The 23,453-nt window shown below is 43.5% G+C and overlaps 1 protein-coding gene across 1 annotated transcript; it reads right to left on the bottom strand.

Moving 5' to 3' along the window:
* Positions 1–3,076: 3,076 nt before the first annotated feature.
* Positions 3,077–21,784, bottom strand: CPLX4 (complexin 4). Its single transcript, XM_026070143.1, has 4 exons — positions 21,652–21,784; positions 18,956–19,125; positions 15,640–15,727; positions 3,077–3,721 (listed from the first exon to the last, which is right to left on the bottom strand). Exons 2-4 carry the CDS (start codon positions 19,120–19,122, stop codon positions 3,494–3,496), a joined length of 483 nt encoding a protein of 160 aa, XP_025925928.1. The 5' UTR covers positions 19,123–19,125; positions 21,652–21,784; the 3' UTR covers positions 3,077–3,493.
* Between the last annotated feature and the right edge of the window lie 1,669 nt (positions 21,785–23,453).

Below are 23,453 nucleotides of genomic sequence, written 5' to 3'. Positions count from 1 at the left end.
ACACACGCACACGCACACATGCAGAGGCACACATGCACGCGCACACACACACACACACACACACACGCCTGTGCACAGCGGCTGCCTGCTAAGGCTCCGAGAGCTTTGGGAGAAAGGGCATCCAGTGAAAGCTCTGGAGAAAAAAAACCTTCCTTCGTTATTGCTGGGAGTTGGGGGGGGGCGAGTCATGGTTCTGCCGCAGGCTCCAGCCCGGCCTGTCGGGGCCGAGCCGTCGGGGGCAGCAGCCAGCGCTGAGCCTCCTTCCGACCCCGGGAGCGCCTCGTCCGGGGCCAGCAGCCGCGCCGGGCTCCAAGGCTGCGCCTGCCCTCGGGGCCGCGGGAGCTGGGCACTGCCATCCCGGGACCCCTCCGCTCCCACCCGCCACCGCTGCCACTGCTGCTGCCGGGGCGCCCGCTGCGGGGCCGTAAGCAGAGCGGCCGCGCACTGGGGGGGCGCCTGGCCCAGGTGCATGGCCCCCGCCACCCCACGGCCCCCCTCCCCCCACTGCCCCATGCTCGGGCCAGACACCTCTGGAAAAAGCAAGGAAGGTAAACTCGGCAAGGTTTATATTCCCAAGAAAGACGCAAGCAAGAGGAAAAAGCATACTTTCTTGGGGGCTACAATGAGGAAAATATTTGATAATGGCTTTTTAACAATTCTTTGCAGCTTGCATTTGAATAGCCATTGCCAAAAGAGCTTTTCCATGGTGATCCCTTGCTCCCGGACGCCCCCTCTGCCGCGCAGTCCTGCAGAGGATGGTCCTGCGGAGGACAGTCCCGTGCAGGACAGTCCCATGGAGGACGGTCCCGTGGAGGATGGTCCCATGGAGGACAGTCCCACGGAGGATGGTCCCGTGGAGGACAGTCCCATGGAGGACGGTAGTGGCACCTGCCACGTCTCCCAGCCTCTCCACACGGCTGGCTGCTCCACAGGGGACAGGAGTGGGGCTGGCGCTGTCCCTGGCCGCGGGAAAGGGCCGGCCCCCTGCACCCGAGCCGGGTGAGCGGAGCCCCAGCGGCAGCCTTCGGGTCCAGCTAGGAGTCTGGATCGCCAAGGCGCTTGAAGCCAGCCCAGAGGAGGGTTTGTCCAGCCCTCGTCGCCTTATGCCCCAGCGTGATCCAAGTGATCCGCGCGTGACTTCCGCAGGTCCAGGCCAGTATTTTCCAGGCTGCTGCTTCCCAAAGTGCCGGAGGCGATTCTCTCCCAGAGGCTTCCGACCCAGCAGGTTGCACCATGGGTTGTCTGGGGGCTCCGAGAAATCCTGCTGCGTGTAACCCTGCTCTTACCATCTTCCTTCTGCTCAACGTGGAAGTGGTGTTCCCCGGACCCTGCTCCTACTGCCCGGAAACGCCGTAACGAAGGGGAACGTTTCCGTGCGTGCAGGGGGGTGTTTGGGGGGGGGGTGTCTGTGCTCCCCCCCTACCTCGGGGAAAAACGGTGATCAGCTTGAGCCACTAGAAAAGCTTCTGATTGAAAATAGATAAAAGGCATCGTTTAAAAAAAACAGGTGTATTTGCTCAAAGTAATAAAAATGACCCGTGTGTGATGTTATACATAAAGCCATTTACTGCCCTCCCCGTCCTGCTGCAGCCGTGGGGAAGGGCACTGTAACACCTCTTGGGGGGGGAAACAGGCTTTATAACGTCTAGCTGTTTTTCTCCGCCTTTTTTTTTTTTTTTTTTTACCCTGTCAAAGTGTCTGTCGCATTTGCCGTGCCTGTGCTGTGGGGGAGGCACGGGGGGAGCCTCCGCAGCAGCCCCGGAGCAGGGAGCGTGCCTGGCACGGGGGACGCCCGGTTGCTTCTCTGTCGGGACCTCCACAGCCCCAGCGGATCTCCCTCCTGGCAGGACAGCCCAGGAGCCTCTCGGAACGGCGCTGCGGCTCGCTCCACTCGGCAGAGCCACCACCAGCCCTGGGGCCGGGGACACGGCCCAGTCCGGGCGGAGGGGACAGCGCAGGGCAGAGCGCTCCTGCGGACTGCGCTGGGAAAGGTACCTTCACTCCGTGCAAGCCCGCATCTGAGAGACGGAGAGAGAAAAGGAAGGAAGGAAGGAAGGAAGGGGAAAGATGAGTGAAAGAAAGAGAGGAAGAAACAGAGAAATAGAAAGAGAAAGAAAAAGAAGAAAAAGAAAAAGGAGAAAAAAGAAAGAAAGGATGAAAGAGAAAGGAGAGAAAGAAGGAAGAAAGGAAGAAAAGAAAGAAAGAAAGGAAAAAAGGACAAGAAAGACAAATCGTACTTAGTGCATTTATTCATTTTAAATGAATATTTTTACTTGGTTGGGGGGAGACAGCGAGAGAGCAAAAGCAAGAGAGAAAGCGAGAGAGAGAGAGAGATTTAAACCCAGCAGGAAGGTGCGACATGTGCTCGTTTGCCCACATCGTTCGCTGCCTAGACGCCTGCGACCTCGCAGGTCCTTCCTCTCGCAGGAAGCCCGAGCCACAGGCGAGCAGAGCCGGCCGGGGTGGTGCACGCGAGTACGTGCAGGGCACGGGGCGGCTCCGCGGGCGCAGAGCTCTGCCGCGGGGGCCCCGAAGCCCCTGGACGCCGCTGGTGCCGTGCACTCTATCAGGTTCAATGCCAGCGAGGCCGCGGCCCTGCCCGAGCACAGCCTGCCCCAGGTGGGCCAGGCTGGGATGCTTGGGCGTTGCGTGGCTGCTTCCCAACGCTTTGAACTCACAGAACGAACGTGGAGGGCTCATTTCAGCCTGCACCAGCTGTTTGCTGGTACCGAAGCCCCAGAATTTGGCACTAACAGCAGCAAAGCAGAGGGTCACTGCTATCACTGTAGATTTGAACCGCGCTTGGGGACCGAGGGGCTGGGAAGCTGAAGCCGCCTTGGGAAGTGCACATCACCCACCACTCGTGGGCCAAGCCTTGGCTTCCTGCAAGGCCCTGCTCAGTTCCACGTATGATAACGCTTTGGCCCAAGCTGTAAGATTATATGCTTCAGCATTTGCCTTGTGCTGTATTTAATGCAGAGATGGTCAAAAATAAAATTAAATTAAAAAAAAAAATCTTGCAGAAAATGTCAACATTTGAATACTAATTTTGTTTCAAAACGCTTGGAACATTTTTTTTTATTACATATATATATGTATGTATTTTCTGAAAACAGTATTAAATGACTGATAACAGATATGTTATGCATCAGAAGCACAATTTTGGTTAAAAAAATACATTTAGTAGCATTTCTGAAGACTTTTTGGTAAAAAATGGAAAAAGGCACACTTTTTCCCAAATAGTTGCTTATTAAGCCATTTTTTTCCATGGGGAAAAACGTTTTGTTAAAAAAGCGATGATCAGTTCTAACTTAGCACTAAGCAGCCATGGGACCTAAATTTTGACCCCCTGGAGGTTTCAAAGTCTCTCTCTCTCTCTCTCTCTCTCTCGTATTTACATTTACTGCGGCAGAGCCAAGTGCCGTTCTCTGGTGGCCCTCACCCCGCCGCACCCGGGAGACAAGGCTGAGCTCGCTCGGAGGTGGCGTCTCTTCTACATCACAGAGCACTTCTGCTCAGCAGCCTGCCTCATCTCCATGAAGGTAGCTTGAGCCTTTTCTTTGATCGTGTCCATATCCATATTCTGAATGTTCTGCAGCTGTCGCAGGATGGAGTCCTTGTCCTCTTCCTCCGCCTGATCATCTGCCACCATTTTCTGAAGGTCTTCTGGCAAGCTCACATCATCTCCAGCCATCTGTATTTGGTTCTCATCCAGTTCACTCTGACACAAAACCAGACACAGAAAACAGAAACAATACATGACAGTATTTTCTGTTTCTGCTAGTCCAGGATCCAAAGCAACTACCGCTGAGGGGTTTTTGGGGGTGGGGTGGGGTGGGGGAGGGAGATGGAGGGGGCTTTAGTGGGAATTGAATCAAACGCACAGATTGTTCAGTCAAAGTTTTCAGATGTTTTTAGATTCAAAAAAAAACAAACAAAACTATTGGTATTTCAGTGGTCTGCTGGAAAATGCCCAGGAGTTGAATGGAAGTGGCTGCTGTTGAGCAATGCAGTTAACTTCCTAGAAACTGGCCGCTGGAACATCATGCTACGGGTTCCCTTCTCCTAGTTTAGAAAGTCAGCTCACATTTCCTGCCATTTCCTTTGAGGCTGTTGCTGGATTTCTGTTAATTTAACCTACTGATGACATTCAGGATTTTATTACATCAAAACACGTATGGAGTTTGCCTGCCAGATGACTTTTTCATTTTTGTCACAGTTGGGGAGATAAAATAATTAGCAGTTAAAAAAAAGTGTGAATCTGAGCTACTAAATTACATATATTTTGCTTAATGTGAAATATGGCCCTATTTCTAATGCAAGCCTAATAGCCACTGGATTTTATTTGAGCAGTTTTGTTGCTTGCCACCTTTTGTATGAAAGGCTGGATGAGCAGGGGAATTCTGCTGATCTGTGTGCAAATATCTGTATTGAAGTATATGAGAGACAGCAGGGCTGTAATCCTGAACAGACCCTCCTGCCGATCAAAAAAACCCAGGTGCTCTGCACACATGCACGCAGAGAGATCTGAAAAAGCTTAGTGTAGCAAGGTCTATCACGAACAACACAAACCCTTACGTACATCACCAGCATTTTGTTCGATAGGCCAATTTCATTCTAGTCACACTAATTTTGAACCCTTTCTTCTACCCCTCTTTTTGAATTTCATCATGGAAGGTCTTATTATTGTTTTTACCTTTCATATACTTTTTATTCAAAAGCAGGACAAAAAGAGAATGCTCAAACTACACAAAATTTCATATTAAAACAAAAAGCATTTCAGCTCGGAGACCTACCATTTTAGAAGCTAGACATACACGAGGGCTTCTGACATAGCTCATCTGAAAAGCTTTCCAGGGTTCGAGTGAACACTGAAAGGAACCTGCTAACCAGCCTGGGCCTTTAAAGTGAAGTATCTTCTACCTAGAACTTCTCACAGAACAAAACTCACACAGTACAAAGAAACCTAGAAAAGAATTAATGGAAAAAAGGTCTCTGTCTTCCCCAACCCACATGTCTAAACCATATGTAGGTCTTCGGCTGGCGTCTCTGGGGCACGATGAAAAGCAGGGGCTGCCCGGTACATAATCAGAGCACTGTTGCAGCGCTGGTAAGGGGGGTAACAGGAGGACTTAGACAACAAAAGAGGATGGCGCTTGAGCATGAGTCTGAGAAAGCAAAAGGAGACAAGAGAAGGACCTGGTCAAGCAATTAAAAAGGCTGGGAGGCAGTAAGTGCTATACACGCTCGCTTCCTGCCTGCCTCTATCAGCGGGGCTATGTCAGTTTTTCAAACAATGGTGATTTTGTTCACATTTTGTAGTGGATTCTGATGGATCCAGTGCTCATAAGAACGGCATATTTTGACACAGTTCACACATCAAAGATAAGCATTAATGCCTCATTACATCTCAAAATGAAGCATGACAGCAGCAAAGGCCTGATATGAATAAGCAGCAATGCTGTCAGCAGGAGGTGTTTTTGAGAGTGAGAGGAGTCCTGGGTTTGCACGAATGAATGAATGAATGAATGAAAGAATGAATGAAAGCATGTATATGAGCAATGGCTGTGTAGTTTTAGGCCTTAGCAAGGTCTGCTCAACTGCACAGCCACTGTTTACTCTTATATATATTTGTACAGTACCATGTCTGTGAAAACCGTACTTCTCTTTAACCTGATTTCCCCCCATATCTCTTATGAAAAATACGGAGAAGCGTATCATGACCGTTACTACTGTGTGGCTAAAAGGAGTGAGGCCATCTCTTAACCCCTTCAGCTGTGGGTTGTCACCATCAGATTTGTGGGAGCTAGAAACAGCATCCCAATCAGCAGAAGTATTCTTTATTAATTGTGTAGCAGGAGCAATGTGTTAAGCTTTTAATCACCAAGCCCTGGCTATCAGAGGAGTTACCGGTTTTGAGATTCTCCCAAGTAGCAGTAGAAGATGATAATAAAGGATACTGTGTTAATTACTCAAACGGTCCCATCAAGCAGCTGATCACACATTTACCACCCTTTAGAACTAGCAATAATTTAAGACATCATCACTGCACACTACTGTATATTGGAGCAACGGCCATATGACGCAAACAAAAGACTTCTAGAACATGAATGAATATGTTTGGGATGGTGTTGCACCAAAGGCCCCTGCTCTACTGAAGTCTGGACCATCTTATTTCCTTGCTTGACCTTCCCTAATGCATTTACTTGTTATTACTGATAGCTCATTCCTGATTTTAGACATGGAGTTTCTCAAAGCAGTGGCATAGTTATTGGAGCTGTTCAGTCTGGTCCCATACTACTGATATTTCAGATGAAAGCCTTTCAGTAAAAAAGCCTCAACTTAATGAGACCCAGAACAGTCTCCAACTGGCTAGCTTTTGAAATATAGCTTATGACAGAACATCTATTTTCACCTTATCTTAGGTATCAGACCCCCCCACTAAAGTGACACTGCCCCGTGGTGTGTTTGCGGGAGAACAACTCACAAGAACACAAGTTGGCCAGATTGACGAAAGCAGCTTGCAGCGTCAAGTGAGAATTAATGTTCAAAACAGACAGTAATAACGCACTGTGCTTTGTACGGAGCCGATGCACTAAATACTCTGGGGATGCAAAAGCTGTCCACAAACCAAACGTCTCATGGATAAAAACATCTTTCTCATGACAAACCCAAGTTGACAATACTGTTAATAGGATTAAGGTTCATTAAGGGACTGCTTTCTCTTATAAATCTGGCCCAGATAACACAGAGCTTTAAATTTTGCACTGAAAAGGGGGCCCTGCTTAGTCTTGAATTTCATGCTTCCATTTACCATGTGTGATAGGGATTGATACTGGTCATATTCAGAGTTTCTGTCCCACCCGAAATTAGCTTCATTTTTCAAAATAATTAATGCAGCTGGACTACATTATCACAGATTTGAGACCATTTTGCTGCCATAATGTTGTATCATAGAGAGTTGCATTTTTTTTCAGGGCTATACAGTGTGCAGGTAATAACTTCATTTTTTCCTGAAATAACATATATTTTCATAAAGAAAGCAGAGAAAGCAAACTTTCAGACAAGAAATTCTCTAAAGGTAGACACACAAAAGCAAAAAAGCATATCCTACAAAATGTACTTGCTTCTGTTGCAAATCAGCACAGCTAAGTGTACGCTTAACAGCTCTGCTACCTTAGAGTCCCTGTCATACCTTGGATCGCCCACTGTTGGCGCTGGAAGTTTGGCCCCAAACACAGTTTGTGTATACCAGAGTCAAAATCCTGCTGGAGACGGAGCCAATCACCATTGCATCTTCTGGAGTCCTACGAGGTAGCAGTGCATTTGTGGGAGGTCGCCCAAGGATGATTGCGGAGATCTTAATGCCATCTCAGGATCCGAATAAGCACTACTGATGGGAGACTTTGGAAAGCAGAGACACACCATGCTCCCCCTGACTTTTAGGTGGGAGCTGGGCATCTAACTGTCCTTAAGCCTTTAAAACTTGCCCCTTTCAGACTTAAAGCCAGGGCCTCACAGAGTGTGGTCACGCTGCAGGGAAATGCTGCACAGTAGCTGGCTCTACATTTGCCTCCAAAAGGAAAACAAAGCCTAGTGAAAAATCTAACAGTATCTTTCTACTCATCTGCCAAGTAAAATGCTAGTGTTTAGAGATTTAGGCCTATAATCCAATCAACCACTTAAAATCTTGTACTTCATTTTTTTTGCATAACGAATCTTGCTGTAATTAAACGTGCCCTCAGGATATGTTTACCTCTTTCTTCACTTGTCACTATGCTGAGCACTCACCACCTAGAACAAATGGTATATTGCAGTTGGCGACTAAAGAGCATGGTGGACAATCTGCCCTCTTTCCTTATATCCCTATATAGGACACCGGTCATGCATAGAACTAACATACATCCATGCTTCTCCAGGCATGTGCCTTTCTCTTCCAGCTGGACACTCTGTCCAGAGCAAATCTGAGGATGGACTGTATTTGTCTAGACTTTATGATGCCAGGCTGTAGCTCTGCGCGAGTGTCTACAACTACTTAACGTATCAACTGCAGGAATGAAAGCCACCTTTACACATGCACAGAGTTGATCTTGCACTTCCATCGAGTCCTGTGATCATGCAGGCTGTGTGCTGTGCACAGACGAAACACACAGTTTATCTGCTTCATTGGGGACTGCACTGTTAATCTGAACAAGCTCAGCAACTTTGGTTCATTCCAGACAAAAAGGATTCATTGCAGACGGTCTGTTTAGTCTGTAGGAGGTACGCAGGTCTGACACCTCCTGCAAGCGTGAGACTACCTAGTGCAGGCAAAGTTACTTCTGTAAAGGGGTGGGCAGCCATAATACCAGCACCTCTAGGCAGTGACAAAGACATCAAGGTTTAAATACAAGTGTGTGGCCTTGATAACCCTCTGCGAAAGACTCAAAGACTCACAGGGGTGATAATCCTTCCATTTAAAGGAGAAGCTCCATTTCAACGAGAAGCTATAGGTGTAGCAATAGTCCTCCTTTTCTGAAGATTAAAAACTGCATCTTCAGATTATTTTAAAAGACAAATGACCTTAAGGAGGGTTGTTGATCTGAAATGAGATGTTATATAAAACTGTATTCACTTCAGATTTGCTTACAAAAGCTTCATTCAACATATACACTGCGGGGAAGGACTAGCTGAGGTAACTTAAATGAGGCTTTCTCCATAATTTTCCCTGCTTTTTTCCATAGTTCCTGTCTCAAAACATTCTACAATATTTTATATATATACACACTTCCCTTTGTTGGAAAGAGAGTTTGCAAGGTTTTCATTACCAAAAAAACCCCATGTTTTTCAAAGTTAGAGAAAAATGCATTTTTAATCCCTGATTATAAATGAAGTCTGCCAAACTTTTTAAATGCAGATGGCATAATTTTATCTTAAGTCACAAGGCTGATTCACTTTTCAACCAAATCATGATTTGCTTTTAGATTCAAGCAAATAAAGGTGTTTTTCACATAACAGTGCTGTAATTTTATGAAATTGGCACTAGAGGGCCTTTGATGGCTCAGGTTCAGAATCAGCATCCAACTGCTGCTCCATAGAAAAGACATATCATTTATAACCTGTATTTACATAATATAATCACTTTCTGAGCTCAGGTGGCTTTGTTTTCTAATTTTTAATTGTGTGTCTGCTAGGTCCTTTACTTCTGCCATTTCTGATGTTTCACTGGCAATTCAACAGCCAGAAGAGGATCACAGAATCACAGAATGGTTGAGGTTGGAAGGGACCTCTGGAGATCATCTAGTCCAACCCCCCTGCTCAAGCAGGGTCACCTAGAACATGTTGCCCAGGACCCTGTCCAGACAGCTTTTGAATATATCCAGGGACGGAGACTTCACAATCTCTCTGGGCAACCTGCTCCAGTGCTCAGTCACCCTCACAGTCAAGAAGTTTTTCCTCCTGTTCAGACAGGCCCAGCTCTCTCAGCCTTTCCTCATAAGAGAGATGCTCCAATTCCTTAATCATCTTAGTGGCTCTTTGCTGGACTCACTCCAGTAGCTCCATCTCTTTCTTATGCTAGGGAGCCCAGAACTGGACACAGTACTCCAGGTGTGGCCTCACCAGGGCTGAGCAGAAAGGAAGGATCACCGCCCTCAACTTGCTGGCAACACTCTTCCTGATGCACCCCAGGATACCATTGGCCTTCTTGGCCACAAGGGCACATTGCTGGCTCATGGTCAACTTGGTGTCCACCAGCACTCCCAGGTCCTTCTCYGCAGAGCTGCTYTCCAGCAGGTCAACCCCCAACCTGKACTGGTGCAKGGGGTTATTCCTCCCYAGGTGCAGGACCCTGCACTTGCCTYTGTTGAACTTCAKGAGGTTCCYCTCYGCCCACCTCTCCAGCCTGTCCAGGTCTCTCTGAATGGCAGCACAGCCCTCTGGYGTATCSGCCACTCCTCCCAGTTTTKKATCRTCAGCAAACTTGCTGAGGGTGCACTCTGTCCCTTCATCCAGGTCACTGATGAAGAAGTTGAACAAGACTGGAACCAGTACTGACCCCTGGGGGACACTGCTAGCTACAGGCCTCCAACTAGACTCTGTGCCACTGATCACAACCTTCTGAGCTCCGCCTTTCAGCCAGTTCTCAATCCACCAATTCACTGTCCACTCATCTAGCCCACACTTCCTGAGCTTCCCTATGGGGATGTTATGGGAGACAGTGTCAAGAGCCTTGCTGAAGTCAAGGTAGACAACATCCACTGCTCTCCCCTCATCCACCCAGCCAGTCATTCCATCATAGAAGGCTATCAGATTGGTTAAGCATGATTTCCCCTTTGTGAATCCATGCTGACTACACCTGATCACCTTCTTATCCTTCATATCCTTGGAAATGGTATGCAGAAATAGCTGCTTCTTCAAACAGTTGAGCAGAGATGGTGGCAAATGTTTTTATATTTAGCTGTGCTTGCCACAAAGAAAATGTATAAACATACAATTCCATTGCTCAGTTTCAAGGGTATGTTTTAAAATTTCTCAGTCATATATGCCTTTGCTCCCAAATTGTGATAGGATAGTGGGCTCAGACCAAAATTGCGTTAGGGACTGTCAAGTAGATTAACAATAGAGGTGATGGCACTCCAGCATTAGAGAGTGCGCCCTGGCATTGATTCATCTGTCAGTTTAGATGTAGCACTAGATTCACAGAACACTGAGAAACTCTCTTAAAAAACAAACAAACAAACAAAAAAACCACACCAACCACACACCTCACTGGTAAATGGTAAACTTTTTAAAGAAGCGTCCTACTAAAGGAGCCCTTCCCATCTGGTTTCTCCTGCCAAGCTGGAAGGGTTGTACTAACATAAGGCCAGAAGCACCACCAAAAGCCCCGATAGGAAAGGGAGTAAGTGGAGCCATTAAGCCCCCTGCTCATGGACAATCAAAACAAGTGCCCTGGCAGATTTGGATGTAGACAGAAGTGACTGAAGGAACCCCTTATTAATTCATGAATTTATTTTGAGGAGTATGACAAGTGATAACTGGAGAAGGAATCTGAAAAGATTCATTGCTGTGGGAGAAGGTAGCAGAGATGATGTGTGTAGAGGTGGCTATGAGGTCTACGGTCAGTCCTTGAAGGTAACGGGAATGCTATGAAACTTTCACTGATGGTAACTTATACTAGGATTTCTGCTTTGATTCAAGATTTGCTTTGGGCTCTTGGTCCCAGTCTCAAAACCCCATCTCAACCAGAAAAATATTTTTTGGTTCATATAAAATGCAAATTAGGTACAAGAAAACAGGGTAGATCATCTTAACATAAAGGAAATCCTTTTGAGCCGAATCCTATTGACTTGACTTCCACTAAAAGACAGACTCCCAGAACCGATTTTCAATAGGGTAACTTTGGAGAGCAAACAAAAAGCCACAGAAACCAACTTGCTAAGAAATCTTGACTAACCCTTCCGCTCATTTTTTCAAATTCTTTCCAGGTCAAAGATAAGGAAGGATTCTAAATATCTTCAGTATCTATAATAACTTTGGCCAGGTTAAATTCTTCACACTGTGCTCAAAAAAGCAAGAAAGAAATCATTTGTGCAAAGAGGTTTAATACTGCTAGTTAGGTTTGACAGAAATTTTTCCACACGAAAAAAATGTTTCTGTAGAAAAACATCACTGTGGTATTTTGCCACATCAGAATTTCCACAACTTCAAAACCCATCACCAATTTAAAATAATAATTATGTTGTTGTTTTTTTTACAGTCACTATAGGAAACTTTGTTTCCAGAAAAGAACACCTCTGAAGAAACGTCAAAGTTTTGTTAAACAGCAAATTGTTATAAAATTTTCATTAAAAATACTATGAACAACTTCACAAAAAATCCAAGAAAAAGACGTTCCTTTTAAACTCAGCTGTACAACATACATTAAAAGGAAATGTTCGCAAAGCTCTTTTCCTTGTATTCAATGACTCCAATTGGTAATTTCGGGCCATGGACTGGCCGTTATAGCAGAACCTAATTCATACAAGTAGAACCAGTATTCAGGGGAAAGGAAGAGCAGAAAAAAAACAGATCTTTTTCAGGCAATTGATGCCCCGTGAAGGGCATAGGGCCTGTCATCTAAAGGCTGGTGTTATCCCAGTTTAGGCTACCTGTGTAACCATGCAACCCTTCACTTTTTCTTCCTCACTTCAGTATAACACGTTTCTCTTGTAGGTGCGAGAAGATGCTATAGATATTTCAGACTCAGACAATCCCTTCCCAATCCTTGCACTTTGGCATAGTTAAAAATCAGCAGATTTGACAGCTCCTGGGAAGATTTCTCCCCCAACTTTTCTTTAAGTTGGGTCTTAATAAGGCAGCTGCCCACAGGTCTAGGGCTGACTCTTTATTCCCTGCTGTTACATAATCTCTGTGATGGTAACCCTGAGCAATTATGAATGAAATAGCCTGGGCATTAATAATTTGTTAGTTGAGGATATTTTGAATGTGTTGAACTCCCTGTTGATTGTTAATTTCATTACTGCTGCTTAATTAATACAGAGAATAAAAAGTTGCATGGAGACTTCTCTATCTTGACTACAGCTATCATCCCAATTCATCCCAATTAAATTCCTCAACCCAGAATACAAATGGCAGGAAAATGTGAGCCATATACTGCTAGAATATTGTAATTATACTGATATAATAATCTGACTCCAATCTAGCTGGGCTTACAACCACAGAGGTGTGTAGACCCTTAATGTCCTTGAAATCCCTTGGAGGTCAGCACCTAAATACCTTTGTAGTTCTGTACCACAGAGCAGGGACTTGGGCATTTAGTTAAACATATTTCAGTTCATCCTATTTGTAATCTGGGTGATGTGTAAGAGGCCACCAAAACAAACAGCAGTTCACATCTTCATGTGGAACCAGCAAGCTCTGAACCCAGCTGACTGCAGGAGGCAAGGAATGGAAAATACGGAGAGAGCACCAATGGCATGGTCATAACACTATCTCCAAAGGGAAAGACACCCTAGATAACACCCATTATTTCCAGGAGTCATTTGCTCAGATGACAAAATTTCAGCAAGTCACTGAAGTCATATGACATAACTGTACCTGAATAGTTATGACATAACTGTACCTGCCTGGCTTAAGTATCAAATTTTTAGCAACTAAATTTAGATGAGATGGATTTTTCACCTTGCCCTATCATAATGAATCAGGAAAGCACTGGAAAGTACTGAACAGAAAATAAATGGTAAGGACTCAGAGCTGGCAGGTAGCACTAGCCACATAAACTTTCAATTGCTAAGAAGAGTCAAATGCTTCCTTATGAGATATAAATGAAATCTTCAATAAATGCTGAGATCTTCATGGCAGTAGAAGTTCTGAGCAAATGTATGATTCAAATCTCTGTGCAGATTACACTGTCCCCTACTACCTCCCTCCTGCCCACGGAGGAAGCTCACAAAACAACACAAAAACAACTTTTTCAAGCACAGAACCTTGAGTTATTTTCTGTGTGTCAGAGCTAACACTGCAACGTACTCTGGACAAAATGGAAAAGCACACCAAGTGGACAAAGCCACGTGCTACAACCAAGCGTAACAAAATCATGATGAAACACAGTCTTCTAATCCTCTGGCCCAGAGCAGAATTTCAAGTTTTAGGGTGGCCCTATATGGACAGTAATAAAAGCCTTGCTACTCATTTGCACAGATGGCTCTTTATCCACTTCTTTACAAAGAATGGAAAATAATTTTATCAGGAGATTTACAGATGTTGAGTACAGCAATAGTCAACATCTACAGATGGCCTGGAGATTTTGCAGGAAGTGGAAAACTCTGTTCCTTGTCCTTGTCTCCCCCACTGTTCTTGCAGTGCACCTCACTCAGTATTTCACTGCCCAGTCACTCATTATCATTAGATCTTTCCTTAACTTCTTGCAGTGAGCTTTAAGCATTTCACTATCCTTAACAATTCTGTACAGTCACTGAACTTGTCACGCTGCCATTCACTCCTCTTCCTTCCCATCCCACCACAATTTCTTTTCTTTAAAAAGTCTTCAGGGAAGGACTTTGCCAAAAGTTTTTTTGAAAAACTGGAACTAAGCATTTTCACCCTTGTGATTAGTCATTTCTTCCGACAGTGCTAATAGATTTGAAAGGCTGGGCTCTGACTCAGAAGTCGTATTTCTCTTCCCCTCCCCCATCAGATCATTTGTGCCCATAGATCTACTAACTTTCTTCTTTAGTATAGTTTTCCCTACATTTCCCTTACAGAAGTCAGTTATTTTTTTGTTGCTCTCTGTATATCCCTTGGAACCTTTTTTTGAAAATGTCTTCACATTTGTCATCTTCTGAGGTTAAGTGACAGACTACACACCTCAGCAAGTTTGACCGTTTCATAATTTGAAATCCTTAAGAACTCTTGTGTAAATGCTCTGGCTCTGGTGTACTGTATAGTGTTTAACAACAGACTACATTGTAAGTTTTGTCTATTTTAAAACCTCTGACAAAACTGAGCTCTGACTCACCCCCATAAAAAAAGCGTGTCATAGGAAACTTACCTGGAGTCCTTCATAGCGAACCCAAATGCGAAGAACGCACACAGCTTTTCTGCTACGGCCTTACCTCCCTTGTCCTTTTGCAGGATCTTCCAACCTCCCCAGGTGTCAAATGCTATTCTGGCTCTCACTCCTTTAGCTCACCCCAGTTCTCACCCATAGTCCTCAGAACAGATACCAGCTTTCTTCATTATAAAAAAAAAATCACCACCTTGTGTCAGGAAATCACCTCCAGAACATACAAGTTTCATAATTTCTCTTTTTCAGTAGGTAAGATCTGTTTACGTTTAGCACTGGCTTAGTGCTAAGCATTTGATAAACAAGAGTTTGGTAGTTAAATCCTTCAAAACATGGAATAGAGAAAATAACAGAAACAGAACAAACAGAGGAGCCAGCCCTCATTCTGATACAGGAAAACACTTTGAATACAGCAGAGAATTGCCTATATGTGTGTCTGGATGTCAGGAAAATATCATCAACTTAAATGCTAACTATGCTTTTTACCATGATCCAGAAGCTATTGCAGCTATTGCCTACTTTTAACAAATCTCCAGATTTCCCTGCTACTGAAAGCTTTCATTGTCTGTATTTTGGTTTCCCTGGGATTATTTGACAAACCGGCAGCTCTAAAGAAGAAAGAAGGGACAGTTTGCTTGCACGTCTTAGAAGAAGATAGGAAAAATAAGCATTCAAAAGTTTAGGGAAATTTGTGCTCCACAGCTCATGGAAGAGTTTTCAGGTTTTTTATTTGCTTTTAATTGATTTAACTGTTGTAGGTTGCTGAGTTAAGAACATGTATACTAATTGCCAGACCGGATGAGACCAGGGATTGATCTTGCCTAGTCTTCCACCTCAGACCCGATAGTAGAGAGAAGGATTACAAGAATCTTTCCAGTAGATTTACCTACCAAGAAGAAAGAAAGGGGTTGAAAACAACCAGCCACCAGTGAAAACCATGGCTCTGGTCTCCTCCATCTCTTCTGAGCTGCAGCGGGAATCCCACAGATGAAGGCAATTTGCTGTTTTCAAAACTGTGCACCAGCAGTTCTGAATGAAGTTGTTTCAGAATCAGTCATTGACCTAGATCAGACCGTGAACTACTGGCTTACCTTAGGGAGTCTGTACTTTTCTCTCAGATGAACCCTGAGACAGGCTCTCTCTGCCTTTTTTTGTGCAAATGTTGCATCTCTTTCCATCCTGGAAATCAGAAAAAAAGTTTCTTCAGAATACTAACAAAATACTGTCTTTTACGTTGAACCAATCACTCAGCTGCAGAAAGCTACATGCAACAGTTATTCCCAGAGTTATATAACTTGGCTAAAGGCACAAAAGGAGTTACTATTAAAGTGATTACCGGTGCCAGACTTTCTGAATCACAAGCTTAATCTCAGAGCAGTTCCCGTAAGTCATGCGAAGAATAAAGAATAAGCTAGCGCTGCTTGTCTAGATGCTGCACCCACACTAGCTCCGACTCCTCGCTGTAACAGTGAACAATTCCAACAAACAGCACAGAAAAGTTAAGCCTGTTCCTTGCTTATTCCACCAGGGGCACTTACAGAAGTGGGGCTGCATGTCAGCGTTCCCATTCTACAAGCGTAACATGCTTCATGTGCACAAGTATCTGAAGGGAGGGTGTCRAGAGGATGGGACCAGACTCTTTTCAGTGGTGCCCAGCGACAGGACGCGAGGCAATGGGCACAAACTGAAACACAGACACTTCCATCTGAACACGAGGAAAAACTTTTTCACTGTGAGGGTGACAGAGCACTGGAACAGGTTGCCCCGAGAGGTGGTGGAGTCTCCTTCTCTGGAGATATTCAAAACGCGCCTGGATGCAATCCTGTGCAATGTGCTCTAGGTGACCCTGCTTGAGCAGGGGGGTTGGACTAGATGATCTCCAGAGGTCCCTTCCAACCTCAGCGATTCTGTGATTCTGTGATTCATAACACATAAAAACACAACATGTCAGAATGGTCTTTCTGGTCTGGGTCTTCTTGGTCTTTCTGACCAAAAAGTTCACTTATCCTACAGTCATCTCCAACAGTAGGCAGTAATAGACACTTAAAGAAGGAATTTAAGAGTAGGATAACTATCTCATACAATAGCTGCCCAGCTTTCAAAAGTCTGTGATTTAGGGACTGCTTGAGCTGGAAGTTGGCTCTACTTCATTGTCTTTAATAGGCCTAGGTGGCCTCTGTCATCTATGGATTTGTCTAGTCTCTTTTTGAATCCACTCATTCTTCTAAATTAACCCGTGGAAATGAGTTCCACAGCTTCAATTTGTGGAAAAGTACTTATTCATGATTTAAGAACGCTTCAACACAATTCTTGGTTAGATTACTTATTTATTTGCAAGTTGTGTATCTGCAGACCTTTTTGGTAACATTAGATGAACATTCACCTTTTACCCCCTTTTGTTCAGAAGAAGTTTCATGGAAAGTCTCAGGCAAAATTGGTTTTGTTCCTATATATGTATTTTGTCATATCAAAACTACCTGCAAAATGAAATATTATTTTTCCTCTGCTTCCACAAATTAATCTTTGGACATTTTACCCCTCTCTTTTTTATTCTATTTTATTGTATTTTATTTTTAATTATAAACAGGTTCATATCAACTGGAAGCCATCTTAAACACTGTGGAAGCCAGCTTCTTTCTAACAGTCATTGATGGGAAGACCGGAAAGAGATTTTTTGCCACTTCTGGGGCATTTTGCCCCTTGCTCTCCACTTTCCTCTCCGTCGCCTCCAGAGGAACAGGTAGCAGTCCTAGCTGGCAGTGGGAACATGAAGCTTTATGGGAACAGGAAAGAGATTTAGGGGAGTTTTATGAGAGTCAAGAGCCTGCAATGCACAGCACAGACTGGCAGTCCCCTCTGGCCTAAACGCTTGCGATGCCGGCAGCAAACCTCAGCTCCCCTGGACGCTGCCACAGCATCTCATCTGCTTTTCCTGTGCGCTACACGTCTTCCTGAGAAACGGCAGCCAGGGCGTTTTTATGGGTTTAGCCACCAAAACCAAACAAGAAAGGATCACAGAGCTGGGACGGTCATGTGTCAAAGGCTAAGCTCTGCCCGGGCACCAGCTCGCTGTACGACCTCCAGCAAGGGACTTACCTCTCTGCTCTCCGCTCCGTGCAGCTGAAAACTGGGTAAAACCCAGGCAGCCCTGAAACAGATGTTCTGCCTGCGACCAGGATTTCTGCCAGACGCTTACATAACCACACCAGCGTGCACGGTCCTCAGCCATTTTTTTCCTCTTCGAAAACGCTTCAGTTATTATAGTTCCCAGCTGTGCTTTCAGAGTACTGCTGCATCGATTCCCGAATACATTTTGACATGTACCAGACATATGCCATACTTTAAAGCATTACAGAAAGAATTCTTTTCCTTTTTTCCAAGCATTTTCCCTATCCCAGAAACCCTGTTTTGCTTCTCACTCTCAGGAGAGCACCCTTCTGCAGGCAGGTGATTATTTCTCTTTTAAATAACCCTTGAAAAAATTCGTAACAAACATTCTGTATTTTTTTCCAGAACAAACGATAGCTATTCAAGGTTGTTATGATAGAAATGACTACTGCTAAATACAGACCTGGATACCTCATAAATACCATCAGTCATTAACCTTTCACCTATAATCATCTTAAATGAAGGATTTACACAACCATTATGTAATTGATCATTAGAGGAACAGATGCATCTGAGATTTAAAAATCAATTGCTTTCTTTATAATTATGCATGATTTAAACTCCTACATGTTAAAAACCCTTTATTTTATCTCTGTTCTGATATTTAAACAGAGGGAATGGTTAAAGATCATAATTACAGACAAAATAAAATCCTTGAGGTTTAATCAGATGGTTGAAAAGTTCTGCTTTATTTAGTAGATTTCAGGAAAAAAACAGACTGCAATTACAAAAATATTAACTATCTTAAGAAAAGTTTTCTTTAGATAAATATCACCTGTTTTAACATAACATTCTTTCATTACTTCTTTGTGTCTGCCATGATAAATGTGGACAAAAGAAAAAATTAGATATTTAAAGTATACTAAGCAAAGAGTTGTAGGAGAAAAAATCATACACATTTTAGCATTAACTACTGCTTTACAGCCAGCTTTGTATCAATGGAAGAAAAATTGATAGGTATGGCAAACCCAATTAAGAATGAATCCAGTATATCAAGGTGTGTAGGAGAGTGTTGGAAGATGAGGGGAAAAAGGGAAAAACACAACATTTTGTTATATCCAGTTGTGAACGTTTATTTTGGAAAGTTTCTTTAGAAAAGACCACTCTTATGGTCTTACACTCTTGTGCTTTGAAAAGGGGGAAGAGAACGGGATGTTTGGCTCTTTTTCTGGTTTATTCTTATCTGAACAAAGTCACCAGGAGTCAGCCCAATACTGATAATAAGGAACAGGTACTCACTTTTCCTCAACCACTTGCTTTTGATATTCCTCGTACTCCTCTCTGGTCATTCCTGCGGCTGCTGCAGGGTCAGAAGGTGTGCTTTCTTCTTTGCTTTCTTCCCCTCCACCTCCAAGTCCCAAATTCTTTACCTGGTTGCTCAACATACTTTTCATTAGGAAGGCCATCTTCTTCACAARARAAAAAAAAAAAAAAAAAAAAAGAGCTACGAGCAAACAACTACAGCAATGCCAAACTGAACCAAAAATGTTTTCAAAACCAACAGTTATAAGCAAGAGAGTTACTACAGCCACAGCAGCTCTTCAAGGGCACAATGCTAGTGAAACGTGAATGCCAAAACCAGTTTGTCAGCCATAATCTGGATTAAAGCAGTGAATTCCTTAATATCTAGAGGCAGATGGTTCAGATTACTAAAAAAAAAAAAAAAAAAAAAATAGATTATAGTGTGCAATAGCATTTTGAAGTCTTTAATGTGGAAATTCCCAATTTTAGAGTCCAAAACGTTTCCTGGAACACAATGCAGCTGAATTAAAGACCTGGTTGATTAAATGGCCACAGTAAAATTGTAAAACTTGAGCTACTGAGCAGAAAATCCCTTTCAATGTACACAGTCCAAGATTTGAAAACTGGGATTCTCCATTAAGTGGGGAAAAAAAATACCAATCCTTTTTATCCATTAATATTTTACGACATTGGACAGACAGTATATTAAATGTCTTTATCTGCTCTTTATATGGTTGATTTCTCTTACAGATAACTGGGGCAATTTTTTTTTCTTTTAAAGGGGAGCAAATCACATCTTCCCACTTCTCATTTTTGTGTTTTACTTTACTTTTCCTCAGGCTCTCTCCACCTAGATCACCACCTTGACTGGCACTACATGGAATAACTGGTATTTTTAATCTTAACTGTCAGTAAAGTAGAATGCATCTGACTGAGCTATAATCCAGCCTTACTGTCTTTTGTCTGTGGCTTGTTTGTATAGGTCCTCATCTTTCACACTTTATTCACATTATTAATCTCAATTCAGGTCTGTTCAGGTGAAGATTTGCAGGATCTGCTACATAGATCATAGACTGTTTGGGGAAAGGAAATCACCTGCTAGGTCTCAAAAGTTCATGATTTGGGGTATTGAGTATTTATCCTATTAAGGCTGACTGTGCATTGCTTAATGAAATGTTCTGTAACCTTGATTATCTAAATAGTTCTCCCAGCACTCTCATAATTTCATTGAGAGATGGGAGGATTCCAGTTTGGCTAATGCCTTAATCGGTATTAGAACCTTTCTAATTAAAGCAGACCTCTTACTTAAAAAAAGTGCAGGATGTTCTGTAATCCTGGATTACAAAATTAAACAAGAAATTTCAAATTTCCTTTTGAAGTAGAACAAATATCACTCAGAAGCAAGAACTTCAAATCACAACAAAATTACTTTGATAGACTACTACTTGATAGAACTACTACTAGAAAGCATTTTTTTTTTAAATCAAAATTGATTTCATAATCACTATGCACTATCATAACTATGTATAAGTAGCAAGAACTTGGGGGAAGAATCAGCTTTTTACATCTGACCAACTTTGACCTTGATTACCAAAAATCTAGTCGTCTAACATGCTAACAGAACCGGGATCATACAGGTCAGACAGTTAATCCCAGTTTGAGCAGAGAATGGTAAACATGAGTATGCCTTACCCTGAAGCTGCATGCACGAAACAAGTAAAACTTGTGATCTCCTGGCAGTTTGTAAACTAAAAATAAAGCATTTAGTTTATACACATGTACTGATAAGGTATCACAGCTCCTAACTCAGGAGAAGATTTGCTTCAAAGTGGACCTGGCAATAGTCAATCCAATTCTGTGCTATGCCCGAAGACTTCCCTGGTTCAGTTTGCTGCCTCTCCGAGGCACTGAAGGGACAGAATGACTCACAGTGTCCCTTATTTCCCATCCTTCCGAGTTTTAGAGGAGGCCGTGTTTGTTCAAGAGCTAACAACTAGCCAGCGCTGCGGGGCTATGGCAGATCACCTGGAGCTGCGCAGGCATGCTTGCTCCAGCAGAAGGTGATACGACCTATGCTATCACGGTGTCGTTCTGTAGCTGTTACCACCTGCTCAATGCTGTCCGACGCTGGGAAAATGGTGCAAGCGTACCATTTAGCAACCTACCGGACTGGAGACAATGTGGACAAGCAGTGACAGCTCTACCGTACACCCCCTTTGCCTTCTGCTAAAACTGAGACCTTGCTCACTTTGCTAGTGCTTGAAAACTCCTGCAAACTGGCTTAACCTAGCGCCTCTTTCAGAAGGAGGCCAGACTTTTGAAGAGCGCTCTGACTACTGAGCAATAGTGACAACCCCATGATCAAGAACAAGACCACATGACCCCTCTCCCTTATGCGGCTGCATTTTAAATGGAAAAAGCAACAACAAAGAGTTATTTCTAGCAGATCATTAGAGTTGAAAATTCCACCAAGAGCCAGCCCATAAAAAAGTGTCTGTTGCCCAAACTACAGCCTGATTTACAAAGGTGACAGGCCCCAAGCTGCTCAGAGCACAGTGGATCTCAAGAGCAGGAGATATAAAATCCTAAGTGAGGAGAGAAGGCATTTGGTCAGTTTGGGCATCTCTAGAGATAGATGGTGGCTAGAGAAAGGGGGCTTCACAACTCTGGGTATAAACTTCAGTCTTGCCTACCTTCTCACCACTGTTTACACAAAGCTAGCAAAAGAAACTGGCAATGTGGGCATCAGGAGAGGCTGGAGGCTCATCTTCTCAATCCGCTTCAGCTCCAGCAAAGCTGTATCTTACCCAAGTACCTAGCACAGAAGGGGCCAAGAAATAGTGCATGAGCCATGTATAGATCATAAAAAGGTTTTCAGCAGCTTGCAAAAGCCATTGAATGGACAGGCTAAGTAATATTTTGGCACTGCTTATGCACTGATCCTAAGATGCACATCAGCTCAGCAGCAATGATGGACACCACAGAAAGATGTGCTATAAGAGAAATTGAAAATTAGATAAATATTAATTTTCGATTCTAAGTACTTTGTCTCTGCTTTGAGGGCCACCTGATTAAGTCTTCTAATGCTGTCTTCTAATGTTAGTCTTTGAACTACTGCTCTTTACTGAGGAGAATCTTCCCTAACTTTGGATGCAAGTCTTAACTGTAGACTTTTATCACTATAGAAATGTTGCTGACACCACCTTCTGCCTAAATGAGAAAGGGGGGGAAAGCCACAATAGATATTTTCACAGAACAAGAGACCAAGAAGGCAAGAAAGCTGAAAACTGGCACAAGGCTTGGAAAGTGATTGCTGAGAACCTGAAAGACCCTGCCCTCCAGCCATGGGACAGGTCTCACGAACCTACCTAACAGCAAAAGGCTTTCCAGTGTTAGACTTGGAAACAAACGACAACCAAAAGTGCTTTTAAAGTTATTTGCCTTATCTGCACTGGAAACTGCCAAGAAACACAAATTCAGAGACTACTTATGAAACTTTGGAAGACACGATGTAGCCAGCAAGTGAATTGCTCACTTCACTGTAGGTTTAGATACTTATCACAAATCTGTGCATACAAATCACATACAAAGGCTTAGACTGATAAACCAATTGCTAAGAGTATCTAAATTATCTAGTTTTAAGCACCTACCGTGGATGCCAACAAGGATGGGTACCTCCAGAATAATTCCAGTTTCTGCGAGTACTTTAACTACCGCCTATATTAAAGTTACAAACCACCTACTACTTTTTATTGATTATAGGGATCACAGGCTAATGAGAATACACAAGAAGCTGCTTATTAAGTGGTGGTGATACCACTTCCTCTGCTTTAAATCAATATCCTCTCCCTCTAACTTAAATGAAACAGAAATTAAAGGCTCAATTCATGTTTTTATCTAATGGAACTGGGCAACGTGAAAGGTAAAAACAAAACAAAACAAAACAAAAAACCCCCCTGAGTTCTACAGCCAAAGAACAGAGGCATCTCTAAGCTCAGAATGCAATTCAGAGCCCCCAAATAGACAAATCACAAGGAGCAATCTAAAAAGGCTCACAGAGAAAGCAGCATAAAAATGCTATAGACAGTAAAGCATTCAAACACCCAGCCTTCTCTGTAAGCTATGTTCCCAAAACAGGGTCACAGCAGAAGCAACTCCAACCACACACCTCAGAAGTATCTTTAACTATTCTTTAAAAGGTCCAAGACTCTCCCCTTTCCCTTCTTCTAGAAGAGGATGTTACCTTTTATATAATAATCTGATCACTACACCACTCGTGCAGAGAGAAACAGACATTTTAGGGCTTTCTCAGCTGAAGGGATGCAGTTGAATAGGTCCTCCACCTCTCAGGGGATTTGCTCCTGGCTGGGGCAAATGACGGCCAGCAGGGAGTTCTCTGCTCTTCCTGTAAACACATACAGTTTACTGGACAAAACAACAGCAAACAAGGAGACACAGGCTGCATTGTTTTGGGTGAACACGACCTGAGCACCCA

Source organism: Apteryx rowi, unplaced genomic scaffold (genome assembly GCF_003343035.1).
Source record: "Apteryx rowi isolate R43461 unplaced genomic scaffold, aptRow1 scaffold_304, whole genome shotgun sequence".
Classification (NCBI taxonomy): Eukaryota; Metazoa; Chordata; class Aves; order Apterygiformes; family Apterygidae; genus Apteryx; species Apteryx rowi.
The sequence above is the reverse complement of the archived record's forward strand: the minus strand, read 5'-3'. Positions and strand labels throughout refer to the sequence as shown.

What these genes read in the sequence shown, in the direction of transcription:
- CPLX4 (XM_026070143.1), bottom strand. Translation starts at nt 19,122, where the DNA reads ATGGCCTTCCTAATGAAAAGTATGTTGAGCAACCAGGTAAAGAATTTG. An exon ending in AAGCAAGTGGTTGAGGAAAA is followed by an intron (nt 15,728 to 18,955) that starts GTGAGTACCTGT and finishes TCTGATTTCCAG; the next exon opens with GATGGAAAGAGATGCAACAT. An exon ending in AAAAGTACAGACTCCCTAAG is followed by an intron (nt 3,722 to 15,639) that starts GTAAGCCAGTAG and finishes GTTTTGTGTCAG; the next exon opens with AGTGAACTGGATGAGAACCA.